The 16,605-nt window shown below is 36.7% G+C and overlaps 1 protein-coding gene across 7 annotated transcripts in view; it reads left to right on the forward strand.

Moving 5' to 3' along the window:
- Positions 1–16,605, forward strand: part of LOC127416095 (FH1/FH2 domain-containing protein 1-like) — a 72,720-nt gene continuing 56,115 nt past the window's right edge. For all 7 annotated transcript variants that reach the window (XM_051655237.1, XM_051655246.1, XM_051655253.1 and 4 more), the window contains exons 1-3: positions 1–337; positions 2,617–2,723; positions 9,786–9,850. In XM_051655237.1, coding sequence (XP_051511197.1) covers positions 173–337; positions 2,617–2,723; positions 9,786–9,850 — 337 coding nt within the window. In that variant the 5' untranslated portion in view covers positions 1–172. The remainder of the gene's footprint in view (positions 338–2,616; positions 2,724–9,785; positions 9,851–16,605) is intronic.

Genomic DNA, 16,605 nt, shown 5'->3' on the forward strand with positions numbered 1-16,605 from the left:
GTTTCCTGAGCACGTCACTGCTCTTTAATTTGATTACAGCACCAGAGTCACTTCTGTGTTGACAGCAGCGAGTGGAGGGCAGTCGCTTTACTCTGATAGATGACTTGTAGCAAACAGAAAGCGGCGGCAGGAAGCAAGTTTAACTTTTAGACTTTGTAACCACGGATCAACAATGGCTACAATAACGTGTCGGGTGCAGTACCTGGAGGATTCCGACCCGTTTGTGGGCTCAAATTTCCCGGAGCCCCGCAGACCTCCTCAGTACGACTTAAACGAACATCTGCCGCTGAACGAACAGATCACCGGTGTTCACAAACTACTCGATGCGCCTTTGAAGGTGAGTCTGAAAGTGTGTTTGAATCTCATTTATCTTCTGCAGGTGAGTTCACCTACACCGACTCCTAACAAAAGCGAAGTGTCTGCAAACTGCTAGCGTGATACAATAAGAGGTCGTGTAATGTGTAGCTAATGCTCGTGTGGTTAATGAAAAGCCTGCGATAGAAACTGTAGTGTGAGGGACCCGATGAGACTAGCGCAGATATAAACGGATCATATCAAAATATGGTGACAAACATGTCCCTTGATTTTTCAGTCATGGAAACAGATTTCAAATAGTCAAGAAACCCAATTTAAAAGACATAAATCTATAAACTAACCTTTTATTTAATATTATGAAATTAGTTGACTCTATATTGTTTTACTATATATATATATATATATATATATATATATATATATATATATATATATTTTTTTTTTTTTTTTTTTTTTTTTTTTTTTTTTTAGAAAATATGTTTTGAATTTCTCTATTGCCTAAAAAAGCCCTGGTCTCCCAAGACATTTACAGTTATTTATGCATGTATTTTTCACTCATTTTGTTTTCTCAGGTCAAGCGTTAGTGCAAGGCCTAGCAACTATGCAAAAAAGCAAAACAAAATAAGTAATTAATCATTTAAATAATTTAAAAAGAGTGTTTGTCCCTTGATTTCATGTCATTGGTGTTATCGATGTTAAAAACGTGTATTTTGAAAATACACAAATTTGTGGAAAAGAGCATCCAAGGTCAAAACTCAAAGGATAGTGATTTTCCCACCATATTTAAAGTTATTCATTTACATTTGAAATTGTTCAATTGTTTAAAGTTCATGTGAACAATTTTTATTGAAAACAAATATTTAATGGTGTGATTTATTGATTTTAGTCTGATCAGTTGTGTATGTTTTGTGATGCTGTTGACACCATCTTAAAAAATTAATATTTTAAGAGAATTTGTGGCTGTGTTATCATCACTGTTGTTACAACCCTTGCTTCTTTCACGAAACAAAATGAAATAATAAAGAACAACAGTCAAGTTGTCCTTGAATGAGTAAAAAATAATGTCAAGATGTTAAAAAAAAAGTTTACCCTCAGCTTTTATGGGTGATAACTGAACTGAATTTAACTGAAAATGTCAATATTTTGTAAGTCAGAAAGTCAGTATATTTTGAGAATGACCCAGATATATGTGCTTAACCATGAAGAAAAACTGGGTGAATGAGTGGTTATAATTTGCTGGCAGTAACATTGAGTAAAACTTTATATATATTTTTTTATTTTTGATAATGGTAGTCCTATTTAACAAAGGCAGCTTCATAGCATTTATATTTTTACCCATTTATATTGGATCCACAATAGTTCATAGGTACACTTCATGCCCTCATTGGAGGGCATTTCTATTGTAGTTTAAGCGAATGCTCACTCCCTTCCCTCATTTAAGAGGCTGGAGCTTGTATGCATGCTACACAGAGATCCAAATATGCTCATTAAAAGATCTCTCAGAGGGGTCTTGTTTCAAACAGCATTTACTTTGTGTTCATACCCCTGTTTGTACAAATTCTGCATGCATGTTTTGTGCTATTGTACATGCGTGTGCATCACGTATGCTTCCTTTGAGAGAACATAGCACCGAACACAATGTGTGCATACAAGTAACTCTTTTGAGAGGCTTGTCAATGCTTGTGCTCCAGAAATGCCCTGCAGCTAGAGAATTGAGTTGATGCTTGCGGAAATGGTGGGATCTGTAAACAGAAGATAAGCTTAGCTCCTCAATCAACCCATTATTACAGTGTACTGCTCTAGACGTGACAGTTTCAACCAAGTTTGTATCAAATGCCACCAATTGACTACATTACCTCCTCTCCTTCCTATGGATTTTCTCTAGCACTAGTTTGACCAGTAGTAATGGCTGAGCAAAACCTACCGGTACATCAGGCCTTGTTGTATGGGCGTGACTTCTTATTCAGCTGGTTTCATTTGCATTGTGTAAACAGTTATGTTGTGAATGAGTCGCATTTTCCCAAGCGACAAAATAAATAGCCTCTGTAACAAGGGTTAAATATACTGAGATGTCATTGAATGTCTACATGTTTACTGCATGTTGTGGTTGTGATAAAGTATGCATGCTGCCAAAATATGTGAATGAAAAGGAGAGGAACTGTATTGTCTGTACTACACAGCTCCATACAGCATATTCTAAAAAACAAAACAAAATAATTGACTAATGAACAAAACGACTGTGTGAATGAAACTGAGGCAGTCTACCTACATACAAGGATATAATCTTTCTCTCTCACACAGTTAGAGGAGTGTGCATTGCAGCTGGCTTCTAATGGAAACTACCTGGATCTGGAATCATCACTGGCTGAACAGAGAGATGATCTGGAGCAACTCTATGACGACGTGGCGTAAGAATGACTTTGCCATCCCATATACTCTCTGTACACTCCTCCATGCATTTTTCATTTTTCTCTCTTTGTCTTATGTTGACCTTCTCATGCATTTGGCAAATAGAAAAAGCAGCATACAATTACGTAAAAGTGAATGAATATTTCCATTCTTGGGTCAGTCTGTGAGTTCTTATTCGTATTTAAGAACCAAACTTGGGAGAATCATTAAGAAGGTGAATGTTGCCTAGCAACACACACATACAGATATACTTGGTGAGGCCAGTGGGAAGGAGTAGACCACATTAGTCACTGGGATTAGTAACATGACTTTATAGTGACTGCTTCAAAGCTTTCGGAAGAGAGAGTAACTTAGAGAAGCTTGCAACACTCATGATGAATCTGATTTTTTGGAATGTGCCAAGACACTCTATTTGTTTCATTCAGTTGATACATCTGGGGATTTATAACTTATCTTATAACTACACTCATGTGCACTTACAAATATAAAGGATAGTGTCTTCTGCATTGCCCTTTCTAAAGCTATATTTAGTATTCCTTTTTATGACATCACATGGTGTCATCAGATTATAATCATGGCATTGACTCAGTTCTTAGTTCTCCACTGTAGAACATTTGTATGCTAGTTTTGTGCAAGTGATACAATGGCCTCTTTGAGATATAGTCATTTTAAAATTAATTTATGCTTTGTCTTTGGAATAAAATGTATCTAACTACAGCTTCCTTATTTTGTTTTACTCAAACTGGCTCTGAGAAACTTCTCAATTTGTGATGACACAACTGCTACAATGCAGGTCATTGTGGAATACTTGTGTCTAGCAAAGAAGTGGGTTATCACGTGACATCTCACAGTGTGGTTTTAGTCTTGATTTATAGGTGAAATGTGTAATTTTCTTGAAGGTTAAACTGCCAGCCTAGGAGTAGCTAAGGGATAGTTCACCAAAAATGAAAATTCTGTCATTTACTAACCCTTATGTTTTTCCAAACTAGGGATGTGCCAGGGTCGATTAGTGGGGTTGACTAGTAACATGAATATTTTTAGTGATGGTGGTTTTAATGGAAATGCATTTCTCAAATTAATTGCACAACTTCTTGGACAGTGTTTTTGCATGACGGTGGCTTGCTGTGCTTTACAGTGATTAACAGTCAGCACATTAAAACTCTCTGCAAGAAGTTTAGTCTCTTTAATGCTCTAGGTTTAGACTTTTTATACGTGTTGATACAGCAAAGCGCTGCATCAATACATTTTAAGACGATCACTGTCGGATGTTAAATTCTTTGATGTGAGTAATGTTCCTGTATTTGTGAGGTGTTGTGTAGATTTTAAAGTCTTTTGCTGATTCTGTCTGACACTGCTTAAATAAACTCGGCAAAAAAAGAAACATCCTCACTTTCAACTGCTTTTATTTTCAGCAAACTTAACATGTGTAAATATTTATATGAACATAAAAAGATTCAACAACTAAGACATAAACTGAACAAGTTTCACAGACATGTGACTAACAGAAATGGAATAATGTGTCCCTGAACAAAGTGGGGGTCAAAATCAAAAGTAACAGTCAGTATCTGGTGTGGCCACCATCTACATTAAGTACTGCAGTGCATCTCCTCCTCATGGACTGCACCAGATTTGCCAGTTCTTGCTGTGAGGTGTTACCCCACTCTTCCACCAAGGCACTCTTCCTGACTCCTCCACATGACGCGTGACCTTACCAACGAGCTTACGTCATCCCTCTCATGAACGTGCATCACAGAGATGTACGGAAGCAAACATTTGTAGTTAAAAATGATAAAAGTATTGTTTTGTTTCTAAAAATGATCAGTCGTTTGGGTTCAGAAGAGCTTTATTTATTTGAGTCGTGTGGATTATTTTGATGCACCCTAAATATGCATTTTGGACTGTCAAAAAATGGAGTACATTCACTTGCATTGTTTAAAGGAGGAGGCCTGAAATGAAATCCTAAAAGTCTTAAATTCTGTTTTGATGAAGAAAGAAACTCAGATACATCTTGGATGGCCTGAAGGTGAGGAAAATATCAGCAAATTTTCATTTTTGGTTGAACTATTCCTTTAAGCTAACACCACACAAACAATTATAATCTTTCATGTCTTTATTGAGCACATCCCATTAAACTTTCACAGTGCTATGGTAAAAGTAAGTGAACCCATGGATTTAATAGCTGGTAAATCCTCCTTTGGCGGCAAAAACCTCAAGCAAGCATTTCCAGTAGCTGCAAATTAGACCTGCACAACATTCAGAAGGAATTTTGGACCATTCTTTCTTACAGAACTGCTTCAGCTCAGCCGTATTCTTAGGGTGTCTGTTGTGAATGACTCTCTTGAGGTCATTCCACTGCATTCTGTATTGGGTTAAGGTCTGAGCTCTGACTGGGCCATTCCAAAAGGTGGATTTTCTTTTTTTGAAGCCATTCTGTAGTGGATTATCTTTGGGTCATTGTCCTGCCCAACTTCACCCAACTTCTATGAGCTTCAGCTGATGCACCGCCAGGACCCGAAGCAGCAAAGCAGCCCTAAATCATGATGCTTCCTCCACCGTACTTTACCGTTGCTATGATATTTTCATGTTGGTATGAAGTGCCCTTTTTTTTTTACGCCATATGTAGTGATGTGTGTTCTTCCCAAACAATTCAACCTTAGTTTTATCAGTCTGCAAAACATTTTCCCAGTAGTATTATAGTGTGTCAAGGTGGTCTTTGGCAAACTTCAGGTGTACAGCAATGTTTTTGTTGGAAAGCAGGAGCTTCCTTCATGGTGTCCTGCCATGGACACCATGCCTGCTTAATGTTTTCCATATAGTAAACTCATGAACAGAGATGTTAACCAGTTCCAATGATTCCTTCAAGCCTTTAGCTGTCACTCTAGGGTTCTTTTTTACATCATTGAGCATTGTTCCCTTTGAGTCATCTTGGCTGGAAGGCCACTTCTAGGGAGAGTAGCCACATTACTAAATCGTCTCCATTTATAGACAATTTGTCTAACTGTGGACAGATGAATATCTAAGCTCTCTGAGATAATTTTGAAACCCTTTCCAGCTTTATGCAAAGTAACAATTCTTGTTCGTAGGTCTTCTGAGATCTCTCTTTTTTTTTTTTTTTTGTGAGGCATGGTCCACGTCAGCAGATGCTTCTTGTGAATTGCAAACTTGAAATGTTTGAGTGCTTTTTATAAGTCAAAGTAGCTTTAACCCACACCTCCAATTTCATTAATTGGATGGCAGGTTTGCCAACTCCTGACTCTAATTAGCTTTTGTTGACGTCATTAGCCTAGGGGTTCACATACTTTTTCCAACCTACACTGTGAATATTTGAATGATGTATTTAGTATGTACAAGAACAATACAATAAGTTGTGTGTTATTTGTTAAAACAGATGTGTTTGTTCATTATTGTAACTTAGATGAAGATCAAACCCGATTTTAATACAAATCTATTCATAAATGCAGGTAATTCCAAAGGGTTCACATACTTTTTCTTACCACTGCATGTTAAATATAATCTTGCAGCTATGCGCTTCTGAATGCACAGCGTTGATCGTCCTGAAGCACTCCGGTTATATTGAAACGTGTCATTCTGCGTTCAGGATGTGCATAAGTGGTTTCATTCCGCTCTGTATTGTAGACTTTCTTATTTCTTACTTTTCTTACTTTTATAATTTTATGAAATATGATGTAGTTATTTAGCCTATTTATTTGTTGAATATCCATTTGTCACTATGTTGAAGTGCTGCACTTTGCATCCATATATCCCTCTGAAATGCTTCTGATACAGACTAGTCGATTAGTCGTTCAAGCAATTGATCGACTAGTCGATTATAAAAATCGGTAGTTTTGCACATCCCAATTCCAAACCAGTATAATTTTCTTTCTTCCATGGAACACAAAAGAAAATGTTAGGCAGAATTGTATGGAAAAAAACATGCAATGAAATTAAATTGTGAATCAGACAAATATTCTTCCTAACACCTCCTTTTGTGTTCAACAGAGGAAAGAAATTCATTTGGGTTGGATGGCTTGAGGATAGAGAGCTATAAGTGAGCCATATTATCCACTCTCATGTCTCTTTAAAGCCATATGCTGTTATTTTTTCTGTGAAACACGAAAGGAGAATTTCTGAAGAATATTCCCCCTTTTTTCCCCATACAATTCATTGTGACCATTGTTGTCATCAGTGTATGGCTTCCATCAGCCTGTCACTGACAAGAAGGTAAACCGAATGTTTTTAGGACAAAATAAGATCAGAGAAAAACACATTTTGTACTGTTGTGGGCCTCTGTCCCCCCCCACATCTATCCAATTATTCTTCTGACCTGATGAGATCAGAATAGATACAACACTACTGGCGTTGTTATAGGCAGGAAATACATTGATAAACCCATTCTCTCCATGTTTGTGCTTTGTCTTTGAATCTGTTTGTGGTTTTGTTTCTTTGGTAAACTAATGTCAATAATGACTAATGTCCCCATTGATCTACTGAGAGCAGATGAATGCCTATTTAATATCCATTAGATCATAACTTTTGAATAAGCGGAGTGTCCCTGTGTATTTGATGTCTCATTAAAGATACACATTATGGCATTTAGTCAAATGTTCACTCATACTTGAAGCGCTGATCAAATACAATGTTCTCAGCATCAGTTTTGAATGAGACGGTACAATGCTGATGATTGAAGGAGTGAGTAGAACAGGGAGACTTTCTCAGAGATGTACTATTGTATTTAACTTTCTGGCATTGTTAGTTTAATCGCAGTTGATTTTTAAGGTTTAAAAGCTCAAAATTAGTGCATTTAAATATCTGTACTGTAGTAGGGTCTTTCTTCTATAGTAGAAACTAAAGACATTCAGTCTTTCCAAAAAATACTTCTGACTGAGATGAATAAATGTATGACTTGGCTTAACAGAAAGCAGTGGCAGGACTAAAAGTACTTTATTATTGAGATTAATAGTTATTTATTATTAATTTATACTGATGCAGCCTTACAAAATTATATGTAGAAGGTCTGTAACCCCTGAATCTTCAGTCTTGGCTTATTATGACAGGTATTAGTTTCACTAAATCATTTACTAGTGTTGCTTAGTAACAGTTATTGGACACACCAAAACACATGACTAATTTCTAATAGGCAGAGCCAGCATTTCAGCGAGTGTGTGCTGAACTCAGTTTAGACCGACAGTCTCAGACTACATTGAATAAAGGCCAAAATACTGAACTGCAGTTCTAGATATCTGAGTCAGCTCAAATTAATTGAAAAATTGCATGGCTTTGGATCTGTTTTACTTAAACTCAGGCAGGTGTACCTAGATTTGTTTGGCCTTGCTGTGGAGAACAGCTTTTAAACCCATGGGAATGCAGTTTTTATAGAGCTGTACTGTTTCAGCATGCAATTCAGTTTGTTTGTGGAAGTTTATTGAACATAACAAGGACATATTTTATGATAATGTGCTGATGCAACATGACTTTTTAGCAGTGCCCATAAGTCAGTATCACTGATCTTTGAAATCACTGAGAATTGAATACTAAGTACATTAGGGAAAGCAGGTGACCTTAGTACATGAACAAAATGGCCCCGAAAACAGTCCGAATTGTTGAACGAGAGCTAGAGGCAGAAGTTTGGACTGTGTGTGTTTAGGTTGCTAGCCAGGTAAATTTTATCTTCATTTGCATTATCAATTTAAACATATTAAAAGCTTAATCACTCCACAAGATGGCTATAGAAAGGGATTAATGCCACCCCATTTTTTCATGGACTAGAGATGAACGTACAGCATTTCACGTGAAGTTCTTTATCTTACGTCTTATTGCATACCAATTATTGCATACAGAATGCTCACTTTTTAATTATTCAATAGTATCTTATATTCATTTGTAATAGTATGAAATTATATTAAGCTTTCAATTTAAATGAATATAAAATATTTTATATTGTAAAATAAATAAAGATGTTAAAATGAATAAGACTGTGTGTTCTTGTTTTGGACCTACTGCACATAAATTCACTAATTCATTTATATATCAACGGTTTTATATTTTCACCACATTCAGAATCTGTTTCCAGCAGTCCTCTGTTTCTTCTTGCTGTGTAAATATCTTTAATTTCTTTATAATAAGTGATCCCTTGTGCTATGTAAATCATGTGTAATTCTTCATGGTTTCATAGTGATCTCCTGTGCAGTGTAAATTCATTTTAACTTTTGATATTTTTATTCTCTTTAAATGTATTTCAATTCTTCATATTTTCAATATGATCTGCCTTCGCTCTCTCTCTCTCTCCCTACATGTTTTAAGCATTTGGCTGTTCGCTACAAACTTAACTCATTCTTGTGCACGCGTTTGAACTAATCTTAAACTCAGGATCAAAGCCTGAGTTGAAAGTTGATGAGTAGTGTCATGGTACCAATTAGGCCTGATTAGATTGGTTTGGTTTTGTCAACTTGAAGCCAATCCTGAAACCCTGAGTTTATTTAACTAGCTTGATGGTACAGGCCTCTGGAGCTACCTCAGGTCTCACACTGATACTGGGACTGCCAACAGGAAACACGTCATTTGAAACTGCACTTGGAAAGTAGAAGACAAAATTGGTGTGTGTGTGCACGTTTGAGTGTCTTTGTGACTGGCTGTATCAACCACATAGAACATCTTGAAGAAAACGTAAGCCTTGGAGAGGTCCATTTTTAGCCACTAACACTCATGGTGCATAGTTTCCATGTCTGTTTACTCTCTCTTTCCATACCTTAATCCTGACTGGCCTCTATATTTCCGCCCATATTCGCTCGCTCTGTCTCTGACTCTGTTTATCTGTCTCCAGTCTGTCTTGAGTGTATGAGTCTGTAGCTGGCATAATCGCACAATCATGATATTCTTTAATGGATAGTTAACCCAAAAAGGAAATTCAGTTATCATTTACTCTTGTTGTTACAAACATTAGTCGCACCTGATTTTGTTTATTTGTGTGTGTGAATTAAGTTACTGTTTAACTCGCTGATAACACCACATTTGCCATATGATTATGTCTGAATTCTATGTTTATTTTTATCTTGTTTCAACAGCAAAGGCAAAAAGCCCATCCTGATTCTCCGTACCCAGCTCTCAGTGAGGGTCCATTCCATCTTGGGTAAGTATAGTGCTATATTGAACTATGATGTGGATGTAACTATAACACGCTATTTCTTCAGAGCCAGACTCTTAATATTCATGCTCTGGGAGATTATGGTGCTGATCTGATGATTGCATGCTCATTTCATAAGTGTCTGTATCTGTATTGCTGAGGTGGCGAGAACGTCATCCTTGGCTTTCCACTCTGGCTTTTGGTTGAGTTTGTCTTGGAGAAGGAAAAAATGGCCCACTTTCTCCAAAAATGCTGAAATGATATTATTCCTTTTTCAGATTTTCCCTTGAGTTGGGAACATTCCAGCTGTGTCCTTATAAACCTTTAGTGATGACTGACTTCAGGTTCAGTTAGCATCTGATTGTAAAATGGATATGTAATAGTAATATACATAAGTGCACCCCACTTAAAGGAATATTTTACCCAAAAATGATAATTCTCTCATAATTTACTCGCCCTTATACCATCTCAAATTCGTATGAATTTCTTTTTTCTGCAGAACACAAACTAGATTTTTGACCATACAATGCAAGTCAATGGGGTCCAACACTTTCAAGCTCCAAAAAAGACATAAATACAGCAAAAAAGTGAATCCATGTGACTCGAATGGTGTAATCCATGTCTTCTGAAGTGATATGACCGGTTTTGGTGAGAAATGGTCCAAACTGTTACTCCTTTTTTACTATAAATCTTGACATCTGCAGTCTCCTCGGCTCTTCCTTTCACTTGACACATGCGCAGAGCAAACACAAAATCGATCATATCACTTCAGAATACATGGATTAAGCCACTCTAGTCATATGGATTACCTTTTGCTGCTTTAATGTCGTATTTAGGGGCTTCAAAGTTTTAAATCCCAATGACTTGCATTGACTTGTATTGTATGAACAAAACACAATGTATTCTTCAAAAAAATCTTTGTTTGTGCTCTGCAGAATTTTTGGTCGAACTATCCCTTCAAGTTCAACAATAATTGTTTTTGTTTTTCAGTTAGTGATGAGGTGAAACTGATCTACGTTTTTGTTTTATTGTTACCATAAAATTCTTGAAGCTGTGAGCTTTATAGGGTTATAGAGTTATAAACACCATAGATCGGCATACATTGCATGTTCTATGACTCTTAGCTATGTGTTTGTCCGAATTTTGTGTGTGCATGTGATTTGTTGATGTCTCTCCTATTATTAAAGATGCTATTAATTATTCTTTTTCCTTAGTATTGTGTAAGATAAGACAAACAGGGTAGCAGGCTGAAACAGGGACTGTTAAATATCCTACAAACGAACACCTGTCTCGCCCCTGTAGTATTTGTGAATGACTGTCTTTTTTTTTCAAATGGGGAAATGTGTTCGAATGGATGAAATATTGTGGGTGGGTTTGGGTGGTTTACGAGGAAATGTTTTAGGATACAAAATGGTAATTACAAGGGTATTATGCTATAAATGTGGTTTATGAGGACATTTCTAGTGTCCCCATAATTCAAATCACATAAACATACCAAAAAATGTTTTTTGGAAAATGTGAAAATGCAGATACAATAGCCGTGTGTGTGTGTGTGTGACACGCAAAGAGTTTTGTGCCTTAGAACAGGACTGACAGGTACAACTTGCGTCTTTTGATTTACTTTTAAAAGTGTTTTGAGTTGATCCACGGTGCGTACAGATGGCACAACTTCAAAGGCGCATTTTGATTAAACTTGAATGGAATCGTTTTTAATGCTACCAAAATGTCATAAACTACTTGATTATTATAAAACAAAAATTTAGAATTTCTTTTAGAAACTAAGACATTTTCTCTGCGTACACAATCAATGTAGAAAGTTGCTCAGTGTAACTGATCCAGAGTCTTTTCTCATCCCATTCTCCCAGATACGGGGAGCTGTAACATGGAGCAGTTTGGCTGCATAAGTCAATGGATTGAGCGAGTGTATCATGTCGTGGCCAGTGGAAGACTAGTCTTATAATCCCTCTGCCTAAACATGTTTACATATATATTTTTTATTTTTTTTTTTTTATGCAGTGTGTATTAACACATGAATCAATCATGTTTCACTCAACCGAATGCTGACCTCATATTACACTAAAACACGAAATGCGCATGCGCGTTAGCGAGTTGATTGACAGGCGATGTCTTTATCTAAAAGGTGATTGGCTCTTTTACCTGCAAGGTGGGACTTCCTTTCTACATCCATTGACTGAGTGCTAGAGCTTTTTGGTTGGGCGTTCCAACTTCTCCCATTCATTTAAAAAGAAGTGACTCATCTCTGCAAAATGGTCTCTGGCCTCACACTCTATAGAACTACAATGCCAATCATGCATTATGTTTGCACACTTTAACTCATGATTTCTTGCAATACAGGGACAGTAGAGGTGTACAAAAGCAACGCATTACTTTATTTAAAAAGTAACTCCGATATTATGGTCTAAAATAAAAAAATATTGTTACTTTACTCGTTACTCAAAAAAGTAATCTGATTATGTAACGCGTTATTTTTATCACGTTACCCCCACACTGGTCTCAAGTATGCTGTGTGAGATGCAGGGAATCTGTGGAATTGCCTCCGATTGCACAGTTGATTCACAGAAAGTAAAACATCCTGTAACACCTGATGTAATGTTGAGTCCTAATAGCTTGTAATTGCTGCTGAGAATGTGTTGTGGAATGTTGAGGAATTTAGTCACAGAGCTTGCTTTTGTTGGATGGCGTCTCTGTGTGCAGTAAGTGTTATACTTTGCAAACCCGAGATGTTTTACCTCTCCTTGCCGTATTTACAGCTTGGCAGTGTACTTTTTATTCAACTTAAAGTTTTATTTTACCTTTATTGAACCACGCAAGTCAATTAATAAATGTATTCTTATTTAAAAACATTGCCTGCTGAATAAGTTATCACATTTGAATCACAGAACATATAAATCCATTTGTTCCAGACTCCTCCAGAGCTATTGTAGCTTCTGGCAAGCTTTTAGTTTGATTAATTGAGTCAAACTGTGCTTGCACTTTCACTCATTTGTTACAAACAAGTGCACAGGCTTTGTTCCAGGGCTCACTGTGACTGTGCAGTCACATGACTCTGGTTCTCAAACATGGGCCGCCAGCACTCTGTTGATGCTGTCAGTGCCAGCTGGCTCATCCATTCAGATGCAAGTAAAAATAGTGGCTGTTTTTCCTGAGATCCAGCTTAGTAAAGAATCCATTATCATCAGCCATGGGTGTTTATTATAAGCCTATTTCTTCTGGAACTGGAAAGGGCTTGTCACTTGGCTTGTAACTGTGTCTAGAGAAATGGGAAATTTTACATCATAGTTGCTGTATATTCCAAGTAATGCACAACCTTTAACTAAAACAATGAATACAACTAGTCATTAACATGAATCTGGTTCTTACATTGTTTTTGAAATGAACTTTTAGCTGAATCATAACTTGCTTTTGCCTCTCATACATCATGCATCATGTTTCAAGTTAGACTTTCTTTGAGTTTTTTTGTTTTGTTTTGCGGCTGTTTCTCATACTCATCCAGATCATAAGCATGCTCCCTAAGACCCCATTTACACCTTGTATTAAGATGCGTCTCCAGAAATCCTATCACGTGGTCAAACGAGACATCTCGCTGTTTACACCTTGCTGAAATGTGTTCGGATTTCGAGGGGAAGTTCTGATTTCAGGACGACATTACTCACTTTCTCAGTGTGTTACTGCATGATACTAAACCGCAAAAAAAATAAAGCGTTAAAAGTGTCAGAAAGCATTGAAAAGTGCCACGCTGTTTTTCCCAGATGCAGTTGAAATTCAGTCTAAGCACAAACGAGCACATTTCCATTTCAAGCAGAGTTGTATGTTGTTTTAGTGGAGTACCTGTTTTAACCTGAGGCTTTTGTGTGTGTTCTTGTTATCTGTGTCACTGCATGTTGACAGTTATTTTCTTTTAAAAGTTTAAACTTGTTTTAGTGTAGCGGTTGATTGAAATGTGAGGGGTTGATGAATTAGCTTTTACACCTCCAATGCGATCTGGTCACATGAGTTTTTGGGGGTATTTATGCTTGGTCACTTCATGCATTTTTGCTGATCAGATTGAAATCCGATCATGAAAAGACCAAGTGTAAATGCCCTCCAAGACCGATTCAATCACTCAAACCACAAAACTCAATCAAATGTAAATGCATTTGGCTGTTTTAAGCCAAATATATAAACTTGACTCCACCCAAACAGTGCTACGTCAGCAGAGCGAAACATAACAGCTGTTACCGATTATTTGAATAGGGCTCGTGTCGCACAGTACATAATAAAGTAAGAAACGGATTAATGTTTATTTGTATATAGTGCTGGAATTGAAGATCAAATTGATATCCCTATTGCAGAGACAAATTGTTGTGACCAAGTGTAAATGGAATGTGCTTCTTCAATCGGATAGCAATCCAATCAGTAAAAACTAGGGATGCACCGATCCGATACCTGGATCGGTTTCGGCTCCGATACTGAAGCTTTTAAACAGATCGGGTATCGGTCCGATGAGCCCGATCCAAATCCGATACTGTGTGTTAGTCATGTTCGTTACTGTCAAGCTCCAAAAATGACATAAAAGAACCATAAAAACACCATTAAAGCAGTTCATATGACTCGTGCATTTTATTCAAAGCCACTTGAACATGTGTGATAGCTCTGTGAATCACAAAAGGCTGTGTTTAATAAGTAAATATATAGTATGTGCAGCGCCAGCACGTTAGTGATTGGTGCTGCTCTGACACACACTCACGCACAGGCTGGTGATGCACTCGCGGCTATTTTAGCCTTCACAGCGGTGCGCAATATTTGGGCGCTTCTCGAGAACAGCATCTCAGATGTAGATGCTCAATAGTTCAGTTCACTTATAATATGCATTTAGAACGGCACCGGAGGAGCATTTTACCAGAATTTGAATAAGAAGCGAATTAAACTACTGTGAACTTGCCCACAAACAGACACATACAGGACTTCCTGGAGAGTTTAGAATGTCAAAATAAAAGTGTGAGGGTTTAAAAAGTGCACGATTTAAATATATTACTGTTGTATTTAAAATTAAAAGTCAATAATAATAATAATAATAACAATTTATTATTTTTATTATTTTCATTAGTATTTGTTTACAATTTATAACAGTATTTAAGTTGAGTGGGTTCCAAAAAATAATTGTGTGAATGAAAAGTGGACTGATGTCTTAAAACTAAATTGAACAAAAGAGAGATCTGAATCCTTTAAAGTCCAGATGCAAACTGAAACATAAAAAAAAAAAAAAGAAACACTGGAAAAAAAAACATTTCTACTGAAGACTTGAAGACCGGAATTACTGTTAATTTTGCTGCTACATTATCCAGTATACTAGTTAATAATAAAGTGTTTCTTAATAAGCTATACATTTATATTGAAATAATGTGTAGTTAGAGGTTTGTGTTTCTTTACATATTAAAGAATACTCCCAATTAGTTCCACACAATAATGTAAAGATATTCTAAACTGATTATGCAAAAAAACAACACTGGTATCAGCTTGTGATCGGTATCGGCCGATACTGAGATTTCCGATATCGGAATCGGATCGGAAGAGGAAAAAGGTGGTATCGGTGCATCCCTAGTAAAAACACATGAAGTGACCAATTTTGACTACCTCCATATGTGGTTTTTGTGATCCGATCACAAAAGATTTTGCACCCTGTTTGCACCTGTATTTAAGGCTGAAAACTTGTAAACGGATCACTTGAAACGCATCTTTATACCAGGTGTAAACGGAGTCTCGGTGTCTATATGAGAAAATCGGGTTCCACTCCATTGAACTATCAAGGCAATCCTTTGCTCCCTAGTGTAGTCATAATAATGGAACTGAATAAATCTACAGAGTTACTTCCTGAGAGGCCTGTTTCACGAAGCTAGTTGAACAAACTTCGAGTTTCAGAGGAAGTTTCAGGTTGACAAATCCAGGTCAGCTATCTCAAGATGCTAGCTATAGACCTTCTCTATCAACCACGAATTTGAACCTGGGTTTGTGCCTAACCCTGAAGCGTGTGGACATGAATAAGTGACGTTTGCCACTTAGTCACTAAGATTTACTTCTCATGAAATTTAGCGTGATGTACTTCTCCCCTGATGATTAAGAGATAAATAAGAATACATGAGACAAAAAATTTACACAAGAAGAAGAAATACTACCACTGCTTGAGAAAGTTTGAGGTGACTTCTGGAAAAAAAAAAAAAAATTACTGAATATAATATGTAATACAATTTAAATAGGTTCAAAAAAGAACATACAGGCTTAATGATTTTAAAACCTTACAAAATCTATATACTGTATTAATTTAAAATGTAAAAGCTTTTATGTTCATTTAAATTAAAAGCCTAATATAATTTAATAAAGTGCAATCCATGTCAATTTGTTTTATGCCTACAATATCATTTTAACCCGTATATTTGTATAGGTGGAAAGACTCCTTGCGCAATAAATATGTCTTTAAAAGTGCAGTATGTAAGATTCAGAAACCCTTGTTATTAATGACACCTGTGGCTGTTTAGTGAACTGCAGCCAGCTACCTGTTGCTCGTGCTCACGCACACACTCCATAGGGACGCGAGCATCGACCAAACAATGACGTAACGTACAAAGAGACAACGTGATTCACTGGCATCATGCTGACAGATGAGGTAGCATAATTAAAATTACACGGTTATGATTGTTTTACTACAAACTTTGCGACCGTATATTAAATTTGGTGGATGATGACAGTAGCTGTTTATAAAATAA

The sequence above is a fragment of the Myxocyprinus asiaticus genome, chromosome 2 (assembly GCF_019703515.2).
Source record: "Myxocyprinus asiaticus isolate MX2 ecotype Aquarium Trade chromosome 2, UBuf_Myxa_2, whole genome shotgun sequence".
Lineage (NCBI taxonomy): Eukaryota > Metazoa > Chordata > Actinopteri > Cypriniformes > Catostomidae > Myxocyprinus > Myxocyprinus asiaticus.